This window comes from Panicum virgatum, chromosome 2K, assembly GCF_016808335.1.
Source record: "Panicum virgatum strain AP13 chromosome 2K, P.virgatum_v5, whole genome shotgun sequence".
NCBI classification, from domain to species: Eukaryota; Viridiplantae; Streptophyta; class Magnoliopsida; order Poales; family Poaceae; genus Panicum; species Panicum virgatum.
This window is the reverse complement of record NC_053137.1, coordinates 15,656,502-15,677,271: the sequence shown is the minus strand read 5'-3', so window position 1 is coordinate 15,677,271 and position 20,770 is coordinate 15,656,502. Positions and strand designations below refer to the sequence as shown.

General features: G+C 45.6%; 2 protein-coding genes and 2 long non-coding RNA genes across 4 annotated transcripts; 3 read left to right on the top strand and 1 right to left on the bottom strand.

Moving 5' to 3' along the window:
- The first annotated feature begins 876 nt into the window (after positions 1-876).
- LOC120668742 lies at positions 877-2,338 on the top strand. The gene is made up of 2 exons (XR_005672553.1): positions 877-1,117; positions 1,217-2,338. It is a non-coding gene; the product is annotated as an uncharacterized LOC120668742 (long non-coding RNA).
- A 3,477-nt stretch (positions 2,339-5,815) lies between these two features.
- Positions 5,816-7,047, top strand: LOC120668737. Its single transcript, XR_005672552.1, has 3 exons — positions 5,816-6,742; positions 6,806-6,913; positions 6,988-7,047. It is a non-coding gene; the product is annotated as an uncharacterized LOC120668737 (long non-coding RNA).
- Positions 7,048-12,436: 5,389 nt separating this feature from the next.
- Positions 12,437-13,519, top strand: LOC120668726 (acidic endochitinase-like). The gene has a single exon (XM_039948487.1). The coding sequence runs from the start codon at positions 12,485-12,487 to the stop codon at positions 13,376-13,378; it is 894 nt and encodes a 297-aa protein (XP_039804421.1). The 5' UTR covers positions 12,437-12,484; the 3' UTR covers positions 13,379-13,519.
- A 211-nt stretch (positions 13,520-13,730) lies between these two features.
- Positions 13,731-20,539, bottom strand: LOC120668731 (protein TIC 22-like, chloroplastic). Its single transcript, XM_039948501.1, has 7 exons — positions 19,981-20,539; positions 16,063-16,137; positions 15,183-15,242; positions 14,706-14,765; positions 14,531-14,611; positions 14,413-14,448; positions 13,731-14,091 (listed from the first exon to the last, which is right to left on the bottom strand). The coding sequence occupies exons 1-7, from the start codon at positions 20,461-20,463 to the stop codon at positions 13,999-14,001; spliced, it is 888 nt and encodes a 295-aa protein (XP_039804435.1). The 5' UTR covers positions 20,464-20,539; the 3' UTR covers positions 13,731-13,998.
- Between the last annotated feature and the right edge of the window lie 231 nt (positions 20,540-20,770).

The window sequence follows — 20,770 nt, the reverse complement described above, 5'->3', positions numbered from 1 at the left end:
CCTCTGGACTTTTGATTTGGAGTAATCTCTTCTTCCTCGTGTTGGATTTTGTTTTTCCCGTGTTGCTTTTTGTTGTTAGCAGGAAAGAAAGGGGCCAGGCTAGGCCGGCCGCGGGTGCTGGGCTCTGCGCGGGCAGCAGCTCACGGCGCTTGGCACGCGAGCGCGGCGTGCTGCAGGCGAGCGCACTCGGGGCACAGGGAGCCAAGCTAGCAGGGGGCCAGGGCGACGCACGCGCGCAGCATCTGCTGGCGTTGGTGGCCGGCCACGTGGGCGGAGCAGCGGTGTCGCCGGAGCACAGCCGGCTGGATCCAGGCGGCGCGCGTGCCGTCCCTGCAGGGAGCGCGGCAGGCGTGAGCGAAGTAGGTCACAGCAGCGGCGAGCTTTTCCTAACAATGATGCATTCGTCACGAATTGACTTGTATCACCTTAGCAGTTAGAAAAGAGATACGTCGGGTTGAATTTAAGACATATGTCTTGTTCTCTTAGAGAATTTTTACAGACTCTCATTCACCCTCTGTAGTCACCTGTCCGGTCCTTCAATGGCGTGCCGCTACTGAGCTAACTAGATGGGAGAGTACTCCTAAGCTGGCTTGCGCAGCAGAGCTTCAAGCGTTTCACCCACGCCAGCCGCAATAATCAAGGATGTAACTATGGCCGTGTTTAGTTCGAGCGCAAATTTTTTGTGTGTGTTGGAATCTTACTAATTTTAAGTATTAAATGAAGTCTATTTATAAAACTTTTTGCACAGATGAGTTGTAAATCGCGAGACGAATTTAATGATGGTAATTAATCCATAATTAATCAATAATTAGTGGATAGTTACTGTAGCATCAATGTTGCAATCATGGATTAAGTAGACTCATTAGATTCGTCTTGCGATTTACAGCCCATCTATACAAAAAGTTTTGTAAATAGACTTCATTTAGTATTTCATGCATGTGTTAAAATATTCGATGTGACGATTTTTTTTGCGTTTACTGGTAAAAATCTAAACAGGGCCTATGTAAGTGATGAGGCCATCTTTAATGCAACTCACGGGTGCCAAAAGAGCTAGTATCGTCCATTCCAATCCATGGGTGCAATACAAGGTACAACAGTCAAACCACTGATGACCAAGGTACAAAGTCTTCAGAACTCTGATTCATCACATTTCGCAATTTCAGTTTAAGTGGTCCGGCAATTAGGTTGAGCTAGCTTTCTCATGTTTGTTTCTCAGATCGTGGATTTCAGTGTATTATGATTGGATATAGTTAATTGGTATATATATGGTTGGAGCTGTAATAAGTTTCCAACAGTCCATGATCATTTTCAAGCCTTTGCCCACCCTATATATATAGTTCAGTTAATTATTACGTTGTTGGCCAAATGATACATTTTCAAGGAGCAAGAAATCTGGCAGGTAATATATTGTTTCCAGGGCAGGGTTTCACAGGAACAAATCGTGTGAAAAATGGCTAAGGACCGATGATGGTCACCCTTGGATGATGAGTGATTGATAATATTGTGTAGATTTGATGTATCTCTTGGCTCGTGATGTGCAAGTGTAGGATGCGGCATGGCGGTCGACGGCGCGAGGTGAAGGTCAGGCGAAAGATTCATGGTGAAGGATGGACGCGAGTAGGTTTGGAGAAGCGAAAGGTTAATGCCGAGGGACCAAGATAGTGAAGGGTGAATGCGAGTAGGCCTGGACCGAGGGACTCGAGAAGGTCGTGCGGAGCCATGGGTGGTCCACACGGTACACGGAAGAGCAAGAGTACATGGTGATGAAGACGGTGTCGGCCAAGTCGGCAAGGACGATGGCGAGTCAAGTAGGTGGCCCGTGTGGCGGGCGCGCACGAACGACTCTAAGGCGTCAAGGCTCGGGAGGTCGGACACGCGTCGACATCGGCGGTTTGACCAGTTTGACCTCAAAACCGGGGAGTCAGTCACGTCGTGCAGCGGCGTGCGAGAGGTTTGACCGGTTTGGGCCTCAAAACCGGGGGGCGGATTTGGTGCGGCCAAGGTCCGCACGGAGGGCAAGTGGCGCCATAGCGAAGCTTGCGTCGAGGTGAAGCGAAGTCGTGAAGGTGATGTGTCCATCCAGTGCTCCTATAAAAAGTTGGACGATTTTGCCCCTGCGTGGGCAGTTATTGTAGTAAATAGCGTATGAGTATTTTTAGTCTTTCGGCAGGACTATATATAGATAGTCATGGTTAGAGGAGAGATTAACTCTTGAAGCCTATTTCATTTGCTTCTCTAATTTTTGTAGATTAGAGTTTGTTGGAGATTTTGTTGGGAAAGGAGACCCAAACCTTCTTGTACCCTCCTGTCGTCAAGATCTGAGTGATTTTTGAGTTCATCATCTTGTTCTTGGCGTTTTGCTTTTTCTGTTACTTTCGGGGGTATTTTGGTGTCGATTCACAAGTTTTACTCCACTGTTTCGCGAATCTCTTCATGGATCTGTTAGTCCATATCGTTGTGATTCATTGACTCGAGTTTAGTTTCGAATGGTTGTGTTTTGAGGGAGTAATTTTGGATTGAAATCTCGGGTTCGTGCTCGCTTTCTCCTTTCTGTCCATGCGTGCGCAAGAATTTTTGAGTGAACCAGAATCGGGCTCACGCAGCCACAAGGTTCAAGAAAACGCTAGGTGCTAGACCTCTGAACATAGAGTAAACATGATTAATCGTGCTTAAATGTGATTAATTGTTTGTGAATTTATTATTATTTTCTATTATATATATTAATTTTTGGATTTATAAGTAATGTAGATGCATATATATGAAAGAATAAATGAGAAATAAAGAGAAACACCTCAACAGCCCAGCCCAACCCAGCCCACCATCCTAGCAGCCCACTAGCCCATCTAAACCCCATACCACCCCATCGATACCCTACCGTTCACGCACGATACCCAGCAGCTAGTAGCCGCCGTCTTCCTCATCACGCAGCCGCCCGCCAGTCGCTGGCCCCTCCCTCTCTTCCCACGCCGAGCGCCGCGCCTACCTCTATCCTCGCGTCGGCCGCCGCTCCTCCCTCACTTCTCCGTGCCAGCCGTCGGCCTCCTCTGCGCCTGTGGCTCCTCTCTCTCTCCTCGTGGCGGGCGTCGGGTGCCGGCCGCTCCCTCTCTTCCCCAGCGCCGACGGCGCACCACCCCATCTGGTAAGCATTGGAATCATTTTGCAGTCCAAATCTCATCTCTCCTCTTGTTTTCTTCATCATTCATGGGTTTGACTGTTCACAGAGCGTTTAATTGGGCGTTTATGGCCCAAACGTAATGCTGGGTCCGATTTGCGCTTAATCGCGATTAAACATACGTTTAAACACGATTTCTCGAACATTGCGCAGCCACACGACGGCAGGGAGAGCAGGCGGCGGCGCAAGGCAGCAGCCAGCAGCAACCCTCAGCGGCGACGCACACGCGGTCGCTGTAGCGCGGCGACGAGCGGCGGCGGGCGTCTGCTGCAGCGGCAGCGCAAGACGCTCGGGAGCCAGCGGGGCGGGCGGAGCAGCCTCCCGCGGCTAGCAGGCCGGGTCAGCGACCACGGCCCACGAGCGGCAAGCAGGCCAGCGGGAGCAGGTCGGCGGCCCAGCAAGCGCTGCATCCGACCGGGTCAGCACCAAGCAGGCTGTGCGCACGCAGCTCACAAGGGCGGTTTTTTTATTTTTTATTTTTGTTTTTTACAAAAATATATTTTCATGTTCGAAATTTACATGAATATACTCCGGCCGCCCCGCTGCCGGGCAGCCGGGACCAGACCGCCCGGCAGCCGGGCGGCAGGGGCTTATCTGTAAAAAAACTCGACAACGGGGCGGCCAGCCCTCCAGGCCGCCCGGCAACGGGGCGGCGGGCCCTGGCCGCCCGCCTGCGGGTCGGGGGGGCCGGTCGCCCCGTATAATATGTTGGCTGCCCCTCACCCCCTCAATTGCCTCACTAAAAATCCAGAAAAAAAGAAAAGAGAGGGAGGGAGGGAGAGGAGGGGTGAGGGAGAGGCAAAGCGGCGAAGCCCTGCCGGATTTTCAAGCCGGCGACTGTAGGTAACTAAAATTTTCTATATTTTATAAATAGATTATGTTGTAATTATTTTTTTGAAACAGTAGATTAGCAATCAGTTCAATTATTATTAGGAGTGATTAGTGGTACATTTAGGTGCAGTTACTTATAGTGATTAGCATTGATATAGTACATTTAGTGTTAGATTTAGTATTAGAAAATACTAGAAAATTGTTAGAAAAGTATTAGAAAATTAAAAAATTGCAAGATAATATTAGAAAATTGTAGAAAATGTTAGAAAATTGTAGAAAATTATAGAAAATGTTAGAAAATTGTAGAGAATGTTAGAAAATTGTAGAAAATTATAGAAACTATTTTGTTGAAACAGTAGATTAGCAATCAGTTTAATTATTATTAGGACTGATTAGTGCTACATTTAGGTATAGTTACTTGTAGTGATTAGCGTTGATATAGTACATTAGCAATCTAATTAATTAATCTTAAAATTGCAAGATAATATTAGAAAATTTATAAAATGTTAGAAAATATTATAAATTATTATAAATCGTTAGAAAATCTTAGAAATTATTTAGGAAATATAAGGAACTATTAGAAATATTTAGATGTGTGTGATTGTATTGTATTATTTTGATCTTACGTGGTAGGTATGGGGTTACTCCTGCGTTGCTTGACCCAACAATAGACTCGGGTCACCGGTCCTTCCTTGCGAAGGTTCAGCACCAAGAACTAAACGTGCTGCGTCCACGTCCACCTGCAGAGTTGGTTGCTGTAGACCCACGATGGGTGCCCAGGTGATATGTCGTCTATTTTTTGTTTTTATCTGTTATACATTTCATTATATAATGTATTAACATTTGTGCACTGTATGATGCAGGCTGAGCGAGGCAGGTCTTCTCACTATGGCTCGTCTTGCTGAGAGTGCTTTGGTGAAGCTAGGCAGGTCCCTACTTTCAGCTCTCGTTGACAGATGGAGACCTGAGACACACACGTTCCACCTCCCTTGTGGGGAGATGGCACCGACTCTGCAGGACGTTGCGATGCTGCTTGGTCTTTCTATCACCGGAGACACTGCCGGGCCCCGTGTGGTACCTTCTACATGGCTGGAGGATCTTGAGGAACGTTTTGCAGGTGTTGCCACCACGATTGATCCTGAAGATTTCAATGAGCACCCACAGTCGAAAGGCCCTTCCAAGTCATGGCTCCTACAGTTTCAGGTACAATTTCGTACAAAACGATGTGTTGATGTATTTTATGGCTTTGAAATACCTCATGTGTTTCTTATTCTCAATGTTCGTACTTCATTGCAGCCGGATTTGTTGGCAGCCGATGCTGATGAGTACAGCGTGACTAGATCACTCGAGGCATACCTGATGTGGTTGTTTGGGTACATCATGTTCAACAACTCACATGGCCACTGTGTGGATAGGGTACTTATGCCCTACGCACAGGAGATCGCCGATGCAGATGAGGATGCCATACCCTTATATAGTTGGGGTTCAGCGGTTCTTGCATGCACATATCGTGGACTCTGCAAGGCATCACAGCAGAATGATAGGAATGCTGTCCTAACGGGGTGCCCAATTCTGCTACAGCTTTGGTCTTACGAGAGGATTGCTATCGGTCGTCCCATGATTGACCAGTCACCGTACATGCCGGATATGTAAGATGACACGGAGGACGACAGACCCACCATGGGGACTCTCTGGTACTCTCGACAGGTATGGACCCGATAAAAATTTATATTCTATGCATACTATGGTCATACATTGTTCCCTCAATACATTTTTTATGGACATATAATTTTTATTTTTGTAGAAAACATGGGCACATGTATAGACCCGGCGGTCTTATCCTGAGTTTGTTGCCGAATTTGATCGATTGACCCCAGAAAATATTGTGTGGGAGCCATATAGTCATTCGGCTATAGCCGCACGTGCACCGCTTGGGATATCTTCGGTGTGCACACAGGACCAGGGCCTATGGATGACTACTGCAACTTTGGTGTACGACGTTGCAGTTAAGGCCCACTGCCCGGATAGAGTCATGAGGCAGTTCGGTCGACGCCAGTCTTTCCCTGTGACTTCAGCTTTGGATCGTGTTTAGTGCCACGATCATAGGTAACAAAAATGTATGAGCATCCATGTACTAATAACGTGAAACTAATTTCTATTTAACGTGCAGTTTATCAAGGGCTGGACATCCTTTCTCGACAATGTGGGTCACTAAATTACAACCATGGGTGGCTGCGTGGGATGATGCAGGCGAGCAGTTGGCTGAGGATACCGGTCCACACACTGAGCCTTCGTTTCGGGCGTACCTGACCTGGTACGAACCGAAGACTCGTTGCCGTTTGACGTATGTTGACATGCATCCACAGCCACATGTTGCGACTTCGCAGGATCACTATGCACGACACAGGAATGAGGCATTAGCTGGGGCGGTGAGTAAATGTTGACGATATTTTCGATCTTTTAAGATTTGTATACTAAGTTTTTTTGGTTGCAGTTCGAGACCTGTAGGTTGCTTGAATTAGATTGCTCACTGAATGTAATGAGGATTCATGGCGGGTCTACGATGAGCATGCCGGCTCGAGGCCTGGACCACTCAACGTGATAGAGCCCGAGGCATCCTTCAGGCCTTTGGTACGCGGACGGAGTACGAGGATTCCTACGGATCGTCGCAAGAGTCGACGTCGGTTCCTTGTGGTCCCGCATGACAGCAGCCTCCCTTATTCCACCGACAGTACGAAGGTATGGTGTGATATTTACCGATCCGTATGTTTATATGCAGTATTTAAATACGACTCCACACAGGGTACGGGTACCCCGGTTCTCAGCCCTATGGAGGGCCAGGTGCCTCGCAAGGGGCTCCATTTCAAGGAACCCAGTTTAGCTCTATGCCACATGCTGGAGGGACTTTAGGTAAATATGTGGTGCATAATTTTATTTGCTTATGTTTTATGGTCGAAGGCTCATACGTTATTATTTGTACTCAGGATCACAACAGTTCACCGGAGCGGGGCCGTCTTCGTATCACCCTATGCCGCCACTAGGAGGATATGAAGGAGCTTCTTCCTATCCACCACCACCACCACCTCCAACACAGGGTACGTACAATAATTTGTACGGAATTGCATTCCCCTATTGAATGTTGCTTAAATTTTTTTTTTGTCATCTGTAGGGTGGTCTGAAGACAACGACGCGGCCTACTTGGAGGATTTTACAAGGTTGTTTGCTACGCCTGCCCAGGACGATGATCCCAGCTTGCATACACCTGTGGCTCTGTTATGCCGTCCTGCCAGAGACGTGAGGCCACCGGAACGTCATAGCTACACTACAGATCACGTACACGCACAACGTAAGAGAGGTCGGAATGGTAGGGGTGGTTAGTTGTTGGCACTTGTTTCTCTATTGTTATTATGGACTGTTTCGACTGTTCGGATTATGGTTGTTTATGATTATGGTAGTTTACTTGTCATTTGTTTCTATAGATATTATTGATGTGAACTTGTTATGTTTGTGGGTTCCATAATGCTCGTGAAATAAGGGAAGTTCTTGCGAATTTTTTCCGTGATTTAATGAAGAACAAGTTAGGTGCGGGAGGAGTTAGCGGCCGAGATCCCGCCGACGATGATGACGACTACCGCATATAGAGTAAACTTCGTGACACGCTCGTATAGCTCAAAATAGGGACCATAGTATATGTAGCTACGAGTACGAGATCATAGGTTGCCACTGCTCAGCACGGCGATCACGGGTTTCCCATATGTCGCATTGTTTGCCCAGACAAACGTGACAAAAGACGACATCCCAATAGCAGCGCCCTTTCACCATTTCAAAAAGATGTGACAACACGGCAACCACACCAGCTCACCTTCAAAGCAGTCTCTCGGGCGAGGACGACGGAACTGTCATTCTACAGCGAAGCTCTGTGGCGTGTAGTGGGGAAGGCGGCATCTAGACACGATCGACCGAGCGGCAGCGATGCAGTGCTGTGAGTCTGCATGCACTTAGATGCTCTGCATGCACAGAGATGCATCGAGTAGTCAGTTCGATAATTGAATACTCTTCACTGTGTTGTCAAGTAGGCTGTGCATTTACACTCCACACTCCGGGTAGCAGACCTTTGTGTGCCTATAAATACAACGAAGTTTGTGAACTCCCAGCAGCACTCAAACACTAAAGCTCATTGTATACCCAATGTCTGGAGGTGGGTCTAGCGGGAAGAATTACTATGGTTTTGGGAAAGGAAAATGGAGAAGAAAGGGAGACCCCATAATATGGGAGGGGCCTCTTGGACCGGATTCCTTTCCGGAACCAGTGTTTGAGTTTCCGTCACAGCACAAGAATGAATTTAACAACGAAATTCCTCTTCGACAATACGATAACCGTAGAGAACCGTGGCCAAAATGCAGACATTGTGAGGACTGCTTAATGCAGATGTGCACCGACGGGATGGATGGCGGTCAGCGTTTCTTCAAATGCCCACACGCATGGGTAATACTCGGTTGTTTTATTTTTTTATCTTCATTGAGACACCTTACATGAAATTTATTTTGCAGTCTTCAGATGCTCCAGAAAACTGTGGTTTTACCAGGTGGGTCGATCCTGCACCAATTGATTCAGTTCAGGAGTTCATCGAGTACCTCCAGATAAAGATATTTGATCTGGAATGCAAGGTAACAAAGACGACGAAGATGATGATACCAGCAATGCTGCCGCTTCACAGGATGAACCATGCACTATTCCTTACTGCAACTGCCCTTGTCACAAGAAGAAGGGCCCTGCCCCTCCGACACTACCGCCTGCAATGGGTGGATACTGCGGAGAAGGCTCAACGCAGTTTGCTACGTGGGGGTACGGCTACTAGGACTATCTAGTACTAGTGACATGCTGCATCGTTGTGTTTGTTGTGTTTTTTTAAATTACCTAAGGCATGTTAGCTTAGTTCAGAATCTGTTTACCGTAGTTGCAACGGGTTCTGCCATGCCACTGCATGTCTGATGTGTGTTTTATTAACACTGTATTATGATGTAATTCCTATGGTTTACATTTTGTAATGCAGTTTTTAGTTCTTAATTCTTACCATTATATTTGATGTGTGGTTCACAGTATTCTAGTCTTCTGAAAAGATCCGAAAATATTAAAGGCAAGTTCGAAGATTCACTAGATTGCTTTGCGTGCGTGGCACCTCGGTGCCGTGATCTGTGGCGCCAAGACGTGTTATCTCGGTGCCACATATTACGGCCCCAACAGCGGCGGAACCAGAAAATTTTTGAAGGGGGGGCCAAGAGGCTAAGCCAACATATGGCCATGGCGGCGGCCGGTGGCGTTACTGCGACGTATGTACGTCTTCAGTTCGGCTGAGGCGTCCGTTAGTTTGTTATACCATTGCAAAAACGATTCAGAGTCTATGTGCCATGTCTGCGGCTAGGGGCGAAGCTACCTCTAAAATTATCATGGTGCAACCGTTAAAGACCATAAAAAAAATTAACAATACATGGTAAATGCAAGTCTAGCTAGTGCTAAATTTTTCATTACCCTGGTGCATCGGTACCAGGCAAACTGTACGTAGCGTTAACCCTGGCTGCGCCGCTGCGGCTCCTCCTAAAATAGCTCTGGTACAGTTTTTTGATGAAGTAGAAACTGAAGTTGTGTTAAAAAATTGTTTCCTAAAACGGCTTCAGTCGCCTAGGATCATGGTAGCCGCGAGAAGCCACAATTTTTTGCTCGCAGGCAAAGCCGTTTTATGGCTTTATTCACGGCTCCCATGATAAAATCATTTTGAAAATGATATTTTGATAGAGCTTTCATCAAAAGTCGGTGAGGAAGCTATGCAAAACAGACTACTTTTTGCTTGTAGTTATTGCCTCTTAGACTATGTACTTGATTTTAATTGAAAATACAACGTGAGCTACTAGATATTGAATTTGTTGTAGAATCACTTATCTAATTATTTGTTATATACTGCAAAAAAGAGGGAGGTTCAAATTTTTTTTTCAGCCTTAGGGGGGGCCGTGGCCCCTGCTAGCCCCCCTGGTTCCGCCGTTGGGCCCCAGGGTCTATTTCTGCAAAAAATTACAAAAATGACAGATATGTGAAATTATTTTGCAAAAAGGTCTAAATTGCAAAAATTACGGCCGGTCGCCCCGCTGCCGGGCGACCGGCCCCAGGGACCTGCGCACAATTTTCTCTCTGAAATTTTTTTCACAAATACCCTGGCCGCCCGGCAGCGGGGCGGCCGGGGTATATTCCTGTAAATTTCCAAATCGAAAATATTTTTTTGTAAAAAATGAAAATAAAAAATAAAAAAATAAAAAAACCGCGCTCACAAGGAGCACGTGGCCTGCAGGTCCAGGGGTGGGCAGCGCACAGCCCAGCAGGCCACGCGGCCCAAGGTGAGCATGATGCTCTTTATTTACCTTTTGTTTTGCTTCTCACACGCATTTAATTCATGCTCACGTAATTAGGTTGTGTTGATTAGTTCTTGCTCGTGATAGTGTGCAGTGGCCTTTTTGCATGTTTAGTTAGCTTTTGTTAATTAGCTTTTGATCTTGCTAATTGCTTTGCATGCCTAATTAAGAGACCTCTTTTGTGGTGTTTAGTACTAATATTTTTAGTGAGGTTCTTGATCTGCATTTTGGACTAGCTTTGCTTTAGCCTATTTTGAGCCGTGCTTTTTATTGTCGAATCCTTGTGTGCTCATTGAAGTAAGCTTTTTACGAGTCTAGTTTGAAAAGATTTTTTGACGCTTTGATTAATCGTCGCTTCCGCTTTCTATTGCACCTTGCTCGAGTACATAGTTTTTCACGTGCTTCCACTTTGCGTCGAGTTTTTTCCTAACCGTTTCTGGGTGAGCTCGTCACGAGTTGGCTTGTGTCACCTTGGCGGTTAGAAGAGAGATGCATCGGGTTGTATTTGGGCATAGGCCTAGTTCTCTTGGAGATTAGAAGAGAGATGCATCGGGTTGTATTTGGGCATAGGCCTAGTTCTCTTGGAGAATTTTTTAGAAGCTCCCATTCATCCCCCCTTCATTTGGTCGCCAGTCCAATCCTTCAATGGCAAGTTTATTTCTGTATACATGTGCATGTATGTACTTCAAATAGAGTGTACATGGTACATCTCTAACATCATCAACACGCCTATACGTAGGAGGCTGATTTGAGGAAAAAGTTATTGGGCCTAAATCAACCCAACAATGGATGCATATTCCTTCGTACGATGGATATTGAATTTGTAGCTCGGGCATCACATAGCCTCACCGCCCAGGTGGGAATCGGGTGGAGACCTGGAGTGAGAGGTCTTGTGGATAAGGCGGGTGGGGGGCTAGGGTTTTGATGGGCTGGGCTGTATGTAATTTGCTGGGCCTTATACATGTTCGGATACCCACGGATAAAATTTTGTACTCATATCCGTACCTGCGAGCAAAGTTTCATACACATATCCTCACCCATCAGGTTGGGTACCCGCGGGTAAAATTGCCATTCATAGGGGATACGATGGACTGGGCTGTGTCCAAAAGTCAGTTCGGGAGCCAACAATTCACATGAGGGTGTACGGTAACAGAGCCTAGTCTCCTAGAGCTAGTGTGTGAGCAACTTCCATGGAAGACCCAAGACTTCGAGTTGCACGAGAGCTTGCTTGGTTCCAGAAATATAGATTAGGCTATCTTGGGAGGGAGCTTCAAGCTTTCATCCACCCCATGTGTATGTAAGCAGATCGAGTTGTAAATGAACCCACGTTTAATGCTATTTCACGGTGCCAATGCAAACAAATAAAGCTAGTACCATCCACTCCAAAATCCCTTGCAATACAAGCTAAAATAGCAATTGCTGAAAGAAATAGCACCAATTAGAGTTTATCCATGGCCTCTCAATCCTGCAAAATGTGCATGATGCGCATCTACTGAAACGTAAACTTCAAAATGTTGCTGGGAAATGTTCATTACTATTAGCACAAAAATACAATATAAATTGGGACACTTTTTTCTAAACGTTAATCCTAATTAAGCTGCAAGCTCTAGTCGTGCTCATACGGAATTCCTAAGATCACCACCTCACTGTTGACTGTTCATTCTTTTGATGTTAAATCCAGATCTGTGCCCATCCATTATTCTAATCGATGGAAGCAATGCAAATTTATCCAATTGAGAAATTCTTCACACAAAAATTTCGTTGGTTCTATACAGAACGATTTCACATATAACGCATTTCAAACACAGTCAAATCAGCGTAACGTTCACGTTAGTCTGAAGTTGCCTGCTTTCAGATGTGTGCGCTAGTCTCAATCAAGAGAAAATACACTCCAGACTGCCCTAAAAGTCACGCAGGAACATAAACAATAACAACCATGATTCAGGTAACCAGTTTCACACTTCCAATCCGTCCAATATATAAGATGGCCCTTGCACCCCAATCTCACAACACACAGCAAAACCACCACCACTGCAAGCACAACAATAACAACAGGATCGGAAGCAACACTGCTCCAGACATGGCAACCAGATCATCGCTGGTGCAGCTACTGCTCATAGCAGTAGCTGTTGCCCAGATTGTTGGGTCACACGCTGGTGGCATTGCCATATATTGGGGTCAGAATGGTGGTGAGGGCACGCTGGCCGACACCTGCGCCACCGGCAACTACAAGTTTGTCAACTTAGCCTTCCTTGCAGCCTTTGGCAACGGCCAGCCCCCGGTGCTCAACCTGGCAGGCCACTGTGACCCGACCAGTGGTGGCTGCACCAGTCTAAGCGCCGACATCAAGTCGTGCCAGAGCAGCGGTGTCAAGGTTATGCTATCAATTGGAGGCGGTGCAGGAAGCTACTACCTCTCATCAGCAGAGGATGCCAAGAATGTAGCCACATACCTGTGGAACAACTTCTTAGGTGGGCAGTCCTCATCTCGCCCCCTGGGTGAAGCAGTTCTTGACGGCATAGACTTCGACATCGAGGGTGGCACCAACCAGCACTGGGATGATCTTGCAAGGTACTTGAAAGGGTACAGCAACTCTGGCAGGAGGGTGTACCTGACAGCTGCGCCTCAGTGCCCGTTCCCTGATGCCTGGATGGGTGGTGCCCTCAACACTGGCCTGTTTGACTACGTCTGGGTGCAGTTCTATAACAACCCACCCTGCCAGTACAGCTCAGGCAGCACCACTGATCTTGCAGATGCATGGAAGCAATGGTTGTCGATTCCGGCAAAACAGATCTTTCTTGGCCTGCCTGCTTCACCTCAGGCAGCTGGAAGCGGGTTTATACCAGCTGGTGATCTGAAGTCTCAGGTTCTACCATTGATCAAGAGCTCTGGGAAGTATGGTGGGATCATGCTGTGGTCCAAGTACTATGATGACCAGGATGGTTACAGTTCTTCAGTCAAGAGTGAAGTTTAAATGGTGTTGCCTACTTGCCTCTGGTGTAAAGAGTTCCTGTGTGATTCTTGTGCTGTGTGAGCATTTCATCCTATGCTTTGTGAATAGCTGCGTGATTGTGAATAGCTGTGTATTTGCAATAATTATTATTTGAGGATTGGATTGGACCTGCTATATACATGCATTCTTCTGTCTTCAAGAAATTCAAAATTATAAAACTGTGTTGTAGTTTATTTATTTCAAGTGGAGGCTGTTGGCTTTCATAGATGGCATGAATGCTAACGCGAAAAAATGAGAGCAAGTCACTGCCTAGAGAACTCTTTATTAGAAATACTTATGATATAAGTTAAATAATTAGGGGCACGGAACAAAATAATATCTGAAGACTTCAGGATTTAAATCATATCAAAATAGCATAACAGAATTGCAAGCTATCTATATTCTATTTCAGTTTCCTGCTGACAAATGGCATACTACATACAACTAACACAGAAATTAACAGTACTGCAAGTTGGGTGCACAAAATCACATATTTTGTCCAAGACATGTATATACATTCTATTTCTATCGAAGTGTCCAGACTGTCAAATATATTGTCGCCTGCTAGGGATAGCACTGCTAACAACGTTCTACAGAAGCATCTACCTGTTGAGGTGGGATGGCTTTGACCCAGTAGCAAGGTCAAATCCAGGAGGAATAAACACAACATCATCCCATTTTGAGGAGGAGCTATCCTGCAATATGCCTTAAATTTTAGTAGGACTGCAGGGAAGTAAATAGAATATGGCAACTAATGGTTAACAAATCAATCTTAAGTCACAAATTATATACTACTTGTGTGCACAATGACACACAAAGGTGCTCAAGGGTGCAATGTGCCAAGGACAAGCAAATAAAACCAAATTATTTTATGCAAAATTCAGGAGCAGAATGAGTCTGAATAATGATAAGTGGTGGGTAATTAAACTAGTTTGAAGGCTAGCGTAACCAGAATTTGATTTGTAAGGAATACGAGAAAATCAAACTTAAATTATGTCTTAGTGAGCTTAGCATACCTTCATAGATTTGATGATATCTTCCAAAGAAGAAACCTGAAAAGTAGAGTGCGCCAATATGCAATTTCAATTTTCAGGTCTGCCACTTTGGCAAATAAGATAATAAATAATGTACTACCTGAGTGTCACCAAGCCTAACAGCAGGATTAGGTTTTTGCTGATCGCGAGAGGTCCGGTACAGTGAGTTATCCAAGTCCTCCTAAATATATGATATGTTAGAGAAGAAATTCAATATCAGAACAGGTTGACAGGTAAATGTTCAAGAGAGTAAAGAAACAAAGAAGATGCACTACCTTTCTGAAGAAAACTGGACGATATCTCTTGTTGTCACTCATCAGGACCAAGCTCCTTGACTAACATGTCATGCACAAATATTTGAAGGAATGCCAAACGTAAAGAAACGTTATCAGTAACATTGAGCTTAGGAGCAAGTTACAAGAGGGCTGATCAATGCAACAATCCCTCGTATATATAATTTCAAAAGAACAAGAATCAAAACAAAGAAAGAGACAATGTGATCAGAGGGGCTTGCAGGATAGAGGTTTGTGACCTCCAAAGTCATCAAGGAATTGAAAACTCATATATCCACAGAAGACGTCGATTTAGTTGACCAAGTGTTCATTGTTAACTTATTTGTTTCTAAAAGTAGTAACTGCTGATAGAGTATAAGGTTAATACAGATTTGTTTTCTCCAGGTCAATACTACTTCCAATTCTTTTAACTGCATGATCGAAACAAATATATTGCAAATTAGGTGAAGTTATTCAAACCTGAAAAACTGGAACTCCTGGAAATCCCTCCCTGGCATACAGCCCTTCATCTTGCATCAACTGCAAAGGTACAATGAAAACTTTTTATCTAGGAGGTTATCAAAATGTTGAATCATGAGAACAGGAGCTGTAATCATAACCCACTAAACCGTTGGCACTAAATTGTACCACACCTAAGGCTCTGCTGAATTATTAGGTAAATGCAAACTTTTTATGTAGGATGTCATCAAAATGTTGAATCATCAGAACAGGAGCTGTAATCAAAACCCACTACACCATTGGTACTACATTGTACCTCACCTAAGGCTCTACTGGATTACTAGGCCACCCATCGAGGAAATGAAAATTTGGCAAAACAATTCGTGATTTTGTTAGAAAGAGATTAACTCCACAAGCTACGACAAAAAGACCTGTCGTAGTACAAGACATGAATAACAGAATATGTCAGTCAGCTCAACTTCGCTGCTGATATCTGTTAAACTCTGGGTCACCTACTTCCCTTTAACACATTGTACCTGAGCCATCCGAGAAAGCACAGGTGAACTATCCATTTTCATGGATAAGCATCGGAATCACATTGTATTTACTTGTTCCTAATATAATGATGTGCAGCTCTTGCACGTTCGAAGAAAAAAATTCATACTACATATACTTTACACAGAAATTTGCAGGAACAAGTAGCCAAGCACGATTTATCATCAGGTACAGCTCATGTCTATTTTTAAAGTTGTACAGGTTAGCTATTTCATGCAACAAAAAAATTGTAGTATACACAAGAGGCAGTATAATTCTACAATGAACGAAGGATATCTTTTTCACAGAAAATCATTTAATTGTACATATGAAACAGAACAAAAAATTAGGGACAAAAGACTGTCACCTTAATTGCATTAGCCACCTGAGATGAATCAGGAAGGAATCTAAACGCTACACCATCAGACTTTAGTTGGATAACCTGAAAACAAAAGACGTATTAAAACAAGACAAGTCACAAATTCAGTTTATGAAGAAATTCGAAAAATTTCATGACAAAAAGTGAAGATGTATCCTCTCAAGAAATTTGTAGCACTAGTAAGGAAAAACTAGATGCAGCAATTAGGAGGCGTGCAAATATTCTATGCGTTCAGGAGACTAAATGGAAGGGCCAGAAGGCGAAGGAGGTTGAGGATACTGGCTTCAAGCTTTGGTACACGGGAGCAACTCCAGATACGAATGGTGTATGCATCTTGATTGATAGGAGCCTTAAGGATGGAGTCGTAGAGGTTAGAAGGCAAGGCGACCGGATTATCCTAATCCTGTTGGTAGTTGGAGATTCGGTTTTGAATGTGATCAGTGCCTATGCCCCTCAGGTAGGCCTTAGTGAGAGCACCAAGATGCAGTTCTGGGAAGATCTAGATAGCATGGTTAGTACCGTGCCTACCAGCGAGAGACTCTTCATAGGAGGAGATCTCAACGGCCATGTGGGTGCGACTAATGTAGGGTTCGAGCGAGTGCACAGGGGTTTTGGGTATGGTAGCAGAAGTCAAGAGGGGGAGGATGTGTTGAACTTCGCGTTAGCCTACGACTTGTTGATAGCGAATACCATGTTTAAGAAGAGGGAATCCCATCTTATGACGTTTCGTAGTGGACAACACTCGAGCCAGATCGACTTTATCCTTACTAGGAGGAAGGATAGACGTGATTGCTTAGATTGTAAGGTGATACCTGGGGAGTGTGTTGTCCCTCAACACAAGCTTGTGGTGGCGGACTTTCGTCTTCGGGTACGTGTCCACCGGGACAAACGTGCCAAGATTGCGAGAACAAAATGGTGGAAGCTTAGAGGGGAAGCGGCACAAGCGTTTAAGGAAAGGATGCTAGGTGAGGGGCCTTGGGAAGAAGGAGAAGACCCAGATGACATGTGACTAAAGATGGCAACATGTGTTTGGAAGGTGGCCTCAGAGGTGTTTGGCGTGAGTAGAGGAGGCAAACAGGAGGGGAAAGACACCTGGTGGTGGAATGACGAGGTGCAAAGGGCTATTAAGGAGAAGAAGGAGTGTTTCAAGCGCCTCCACTTTGACAAGAGTGCAGCCAACATCGAGGGCTATAAATTAGCGAAGAGGGTTGCAAAGCGAGCTGTGAGTATAGCAAAGGATAAGGCGTATGATGACCTGTATCAGCGGCTAGGCATGAAAGAAGGGGAGAAGGACATTTATAGGATGTCTAGGATCCGCGAGCGGAAGACAAGGGACATCAACCAAATCAAATGCATTAAGGATGGGACAGATCGACTGCTAGTGAAGGATGAGGAGATCATGAATAGATGGAGAGAGTACTTCGACAAGTTGTTTAATGGGGAGAGTGAGGGCCCTACCCTTGAGTTAGATGACTCTTTTGACGATACCAACAGACGTTTTGTGAGGAGAATTCAGGAGGTAGAGATCGGGGAGGCTTTGAAGAGGATGAAGGGAGGTAAAGCGATGGGCCCTGATGGTATCCCCATTGAGGTGTGGAGATGACTAGGAGATAGAGCAATAATATGGTTAACTAAACTTTTTAATCTCATTTTTCGGTCAAACAAGATGCCGGAAGAATGGAGGAGAAATATATTAGTACCTATCTTCAAAAACAAGGGCGATGTTCAAAGTTGTACTAACTACCGTGAGATTAACCTGATGAGCCATACGATGAAGTTTTGGGAGAGGGTTATCGAGCATTGTCTAAGAAGAGTGACAAGTGTGACCCAAAACCAATTTGGGTTCATGCCTGGAAGGTCAACCATGGAGGCGATTTTCTTAATACGACAATGGATGGAGAGATATATGGAGCAGAAGAAGGATTTGCACATGGTCTTCATTGACCTTGAGAAGGCATATGACAAAGTACCGAGAAATGTCATGTGGTGGGCCTTGGAGAAGCACAAAGTCCCAACTAAGTACATTACCCTCATTAAGGATATGTACAAGGATGCGACGACGTTTGTCCGGACATGTGATGGCAACACCACTGACTTTCCTATTAACATAGGCCTACACCAGGGGTCAGCATTGAGCCCTTATTTATTTGCTTTAGTGATGGATGAGGTCACAAGGGATATACAAGGTGAGATCCCTTAGTGTATGCTCTTTGCTGATGATGTGGTGCTAGTTGACGAGAGTAGGGCAGGGGTTAATAGGAAGTTAGAGCTGTGGAGACGCACGTTAGAGTCGAAAGAGTTCAAACTTAGTAGGACCAAGACCGAGTACATGATGTGCGATTTCAGCGCGACTAGGCATGAGGGGGGAGACGTTAGTCTAGATGGGCAAGTGGTGGTCCAGAAGGATACTTTTCGGTATTTAGGATCGATGCTACAAAAGGATGGTGACATTGATGAAGATGTTAGGCATAGAATTTCAGCTGGCTGGTTGAAATGGCGGCAAGCTTCTGACATCCTTTGTGACAAGAGGGTGCCACAAAAGTTAAAAGGCAAATTCTATAGGACAGCAATTCGTCCGGTGATGTTATACGGTGCTGAATGTTGGCCTACAAAAAGGCGACATGTCCAGCAACTGAGTGTAGCAGAGATGCGGATGTTGCGGTGGTTTTGCGAGCACACAAGGAGAGATAGAGTCCGAAACGAAGTTATTCGGGATAGGATCGGGGTGGCATCAATTGAGGAGAAACTTAACCAGCATCGGCTGAGATGGTTTGGACATGTCCAACGAAGGTCTCCTGAGGCGCCGGTGCGTAATGGGGTTCTTGAGCGGGTCGATAATGTAAAGAGGGGTAGATGTAGACCTATACTGACGTGGGATGAGTCGGTTAAGAGAGACCTTAAGGATTGGAATATCTCTAAAGAGATAGCTTGGGATAGGAGCGCTTGGAGACTAGCTATCAATGTGCCTGAACCTTAAACTTATTTCTTTCGGATTTCATCTCTAGCCTACCCCAACTTGCTTGGGAAAAAAGGCTATGTTGTTGTTGTTGTAGTAAGGAAAAACTAGTTACTAGTTTCAAAATACTTATTGTTGGGAGCAGAAGATGTGCAACAGCAGCCACTGGTTATGCATGATTAAAAGCATAAGAGACCTCGATAGAAGATAAGTGCGGTTCAGTGAATTTAAAGCCTAGACAACTTCTCCAGCTCTTCTTCTTTACCAACATTGTGGATTCTTGACCTATAAAGTTCTACAACTAATTGTAACATTTCAGCACCACGCGTACACTGGGTTCATGGGCAGCTCAGCCATTGACTTTGTTATACTTAAGTATTTTTGAAGCCAGATAAAAGAATGCTTTCGTATTATGTGTAACCCGTAACCTCATCTTACAAATACATGAGCAACTAAAACGAAGTCCATCAACTCCTCTGTAATAAGCATCTTATAGAAGAAATAATTCATGAGCCATGAATGTGCAATTTGTTTGAGAATTGAGAGTAAACTCCCGGATATTTCATCAAGCGTCTTCTAACCAGACAAGATACCGCTATTATCATGGAAACCTCACCAAGAGCCACAGGACTCATAAGTGCTATCAGGAGATAAGAGCCATGTCATAGGAAGCACACAATCATATGACCCAAGATCTCTAAATGCAAGAAAAATGAGATACATGGGCAAACCATAACACAACATGTGCCAGGGACACGACTGAGGCTACATGGTCGCGTTCAGGCATTCTGTCGAGCAATTTCAGGGCGCACGGTTTTATGACAGACATGATTACACCAACAAAAAAATATGATTCACATGGCATTCCAAACATGGAAGTGAAGAAAAAATTGCAGTATTAGGAAGTGAAATGCATTTAAAAAAAACAAAGGAGACAACAGCAATCGGACCTTGTTCAGCGCGACGGGCACGACGCAGGAGCCGGCGCGCATGTCGCCCTCCATCTGCTCCAGCAGCGCGTCGGCGTCCTCCTTCCGGAAGCACAGCAGCCCGAGCGCCGGCGGCGGCCTCGCGCCCCCGCCCCCGTGCTGCCCTCCCGCGCGGGCGGACGACACGAGCACGATCTCATTGGCGGCGTTGGCGAGCGCGTACACGGGCACCCCGGCGAGCCGCTCCTCGATCTCGGCGGACGGTAGGGGCGCGGCCGAGGCCCGGGAGGGGGAGGGGGAGAGGATGCGGGCCCAGTGCGGCGGCGGCGGGAGGGCACGGGGGAGGGAGGAGAGGAAAGAGGTGACGTGGGCTTGGATGGGGAGGAAGGGGTTTGGGAAGCTGGGGCCAGGGCTAGGGCTGGGGTTGGGGTTGGAGGAGCCGGCGCCGGCAGCGGCGGTGGTGGTGGGGCTCTTGAGCCACGGGAACTGGAATTGGAAAGGCATGGCGACGGCGATGGGAGACGGCGGCGGAGAGCCAGCAAGCACGGGGGGCGAGTGCGACGGGGGAAGAAGAAGACGAGCCCAAGGGTTTTGGGGTGAGTTTTCATTCATGGGCTCAATTCGAGAGGATTAGTTGTTGGGCCATTTGTTTCCAGACAACGTGCGTTGGGCCTGCGGGGGCAAGCAAGGCCCAAACTTAATCAAAATTTCATAATATAATTTTCAAAGAGAGAAACAGTGATATAATGTGCAAAATTTGATGAAGAACCGGATTTATGATATCAAATAAAAATAATAGAGGGGAGTTTAA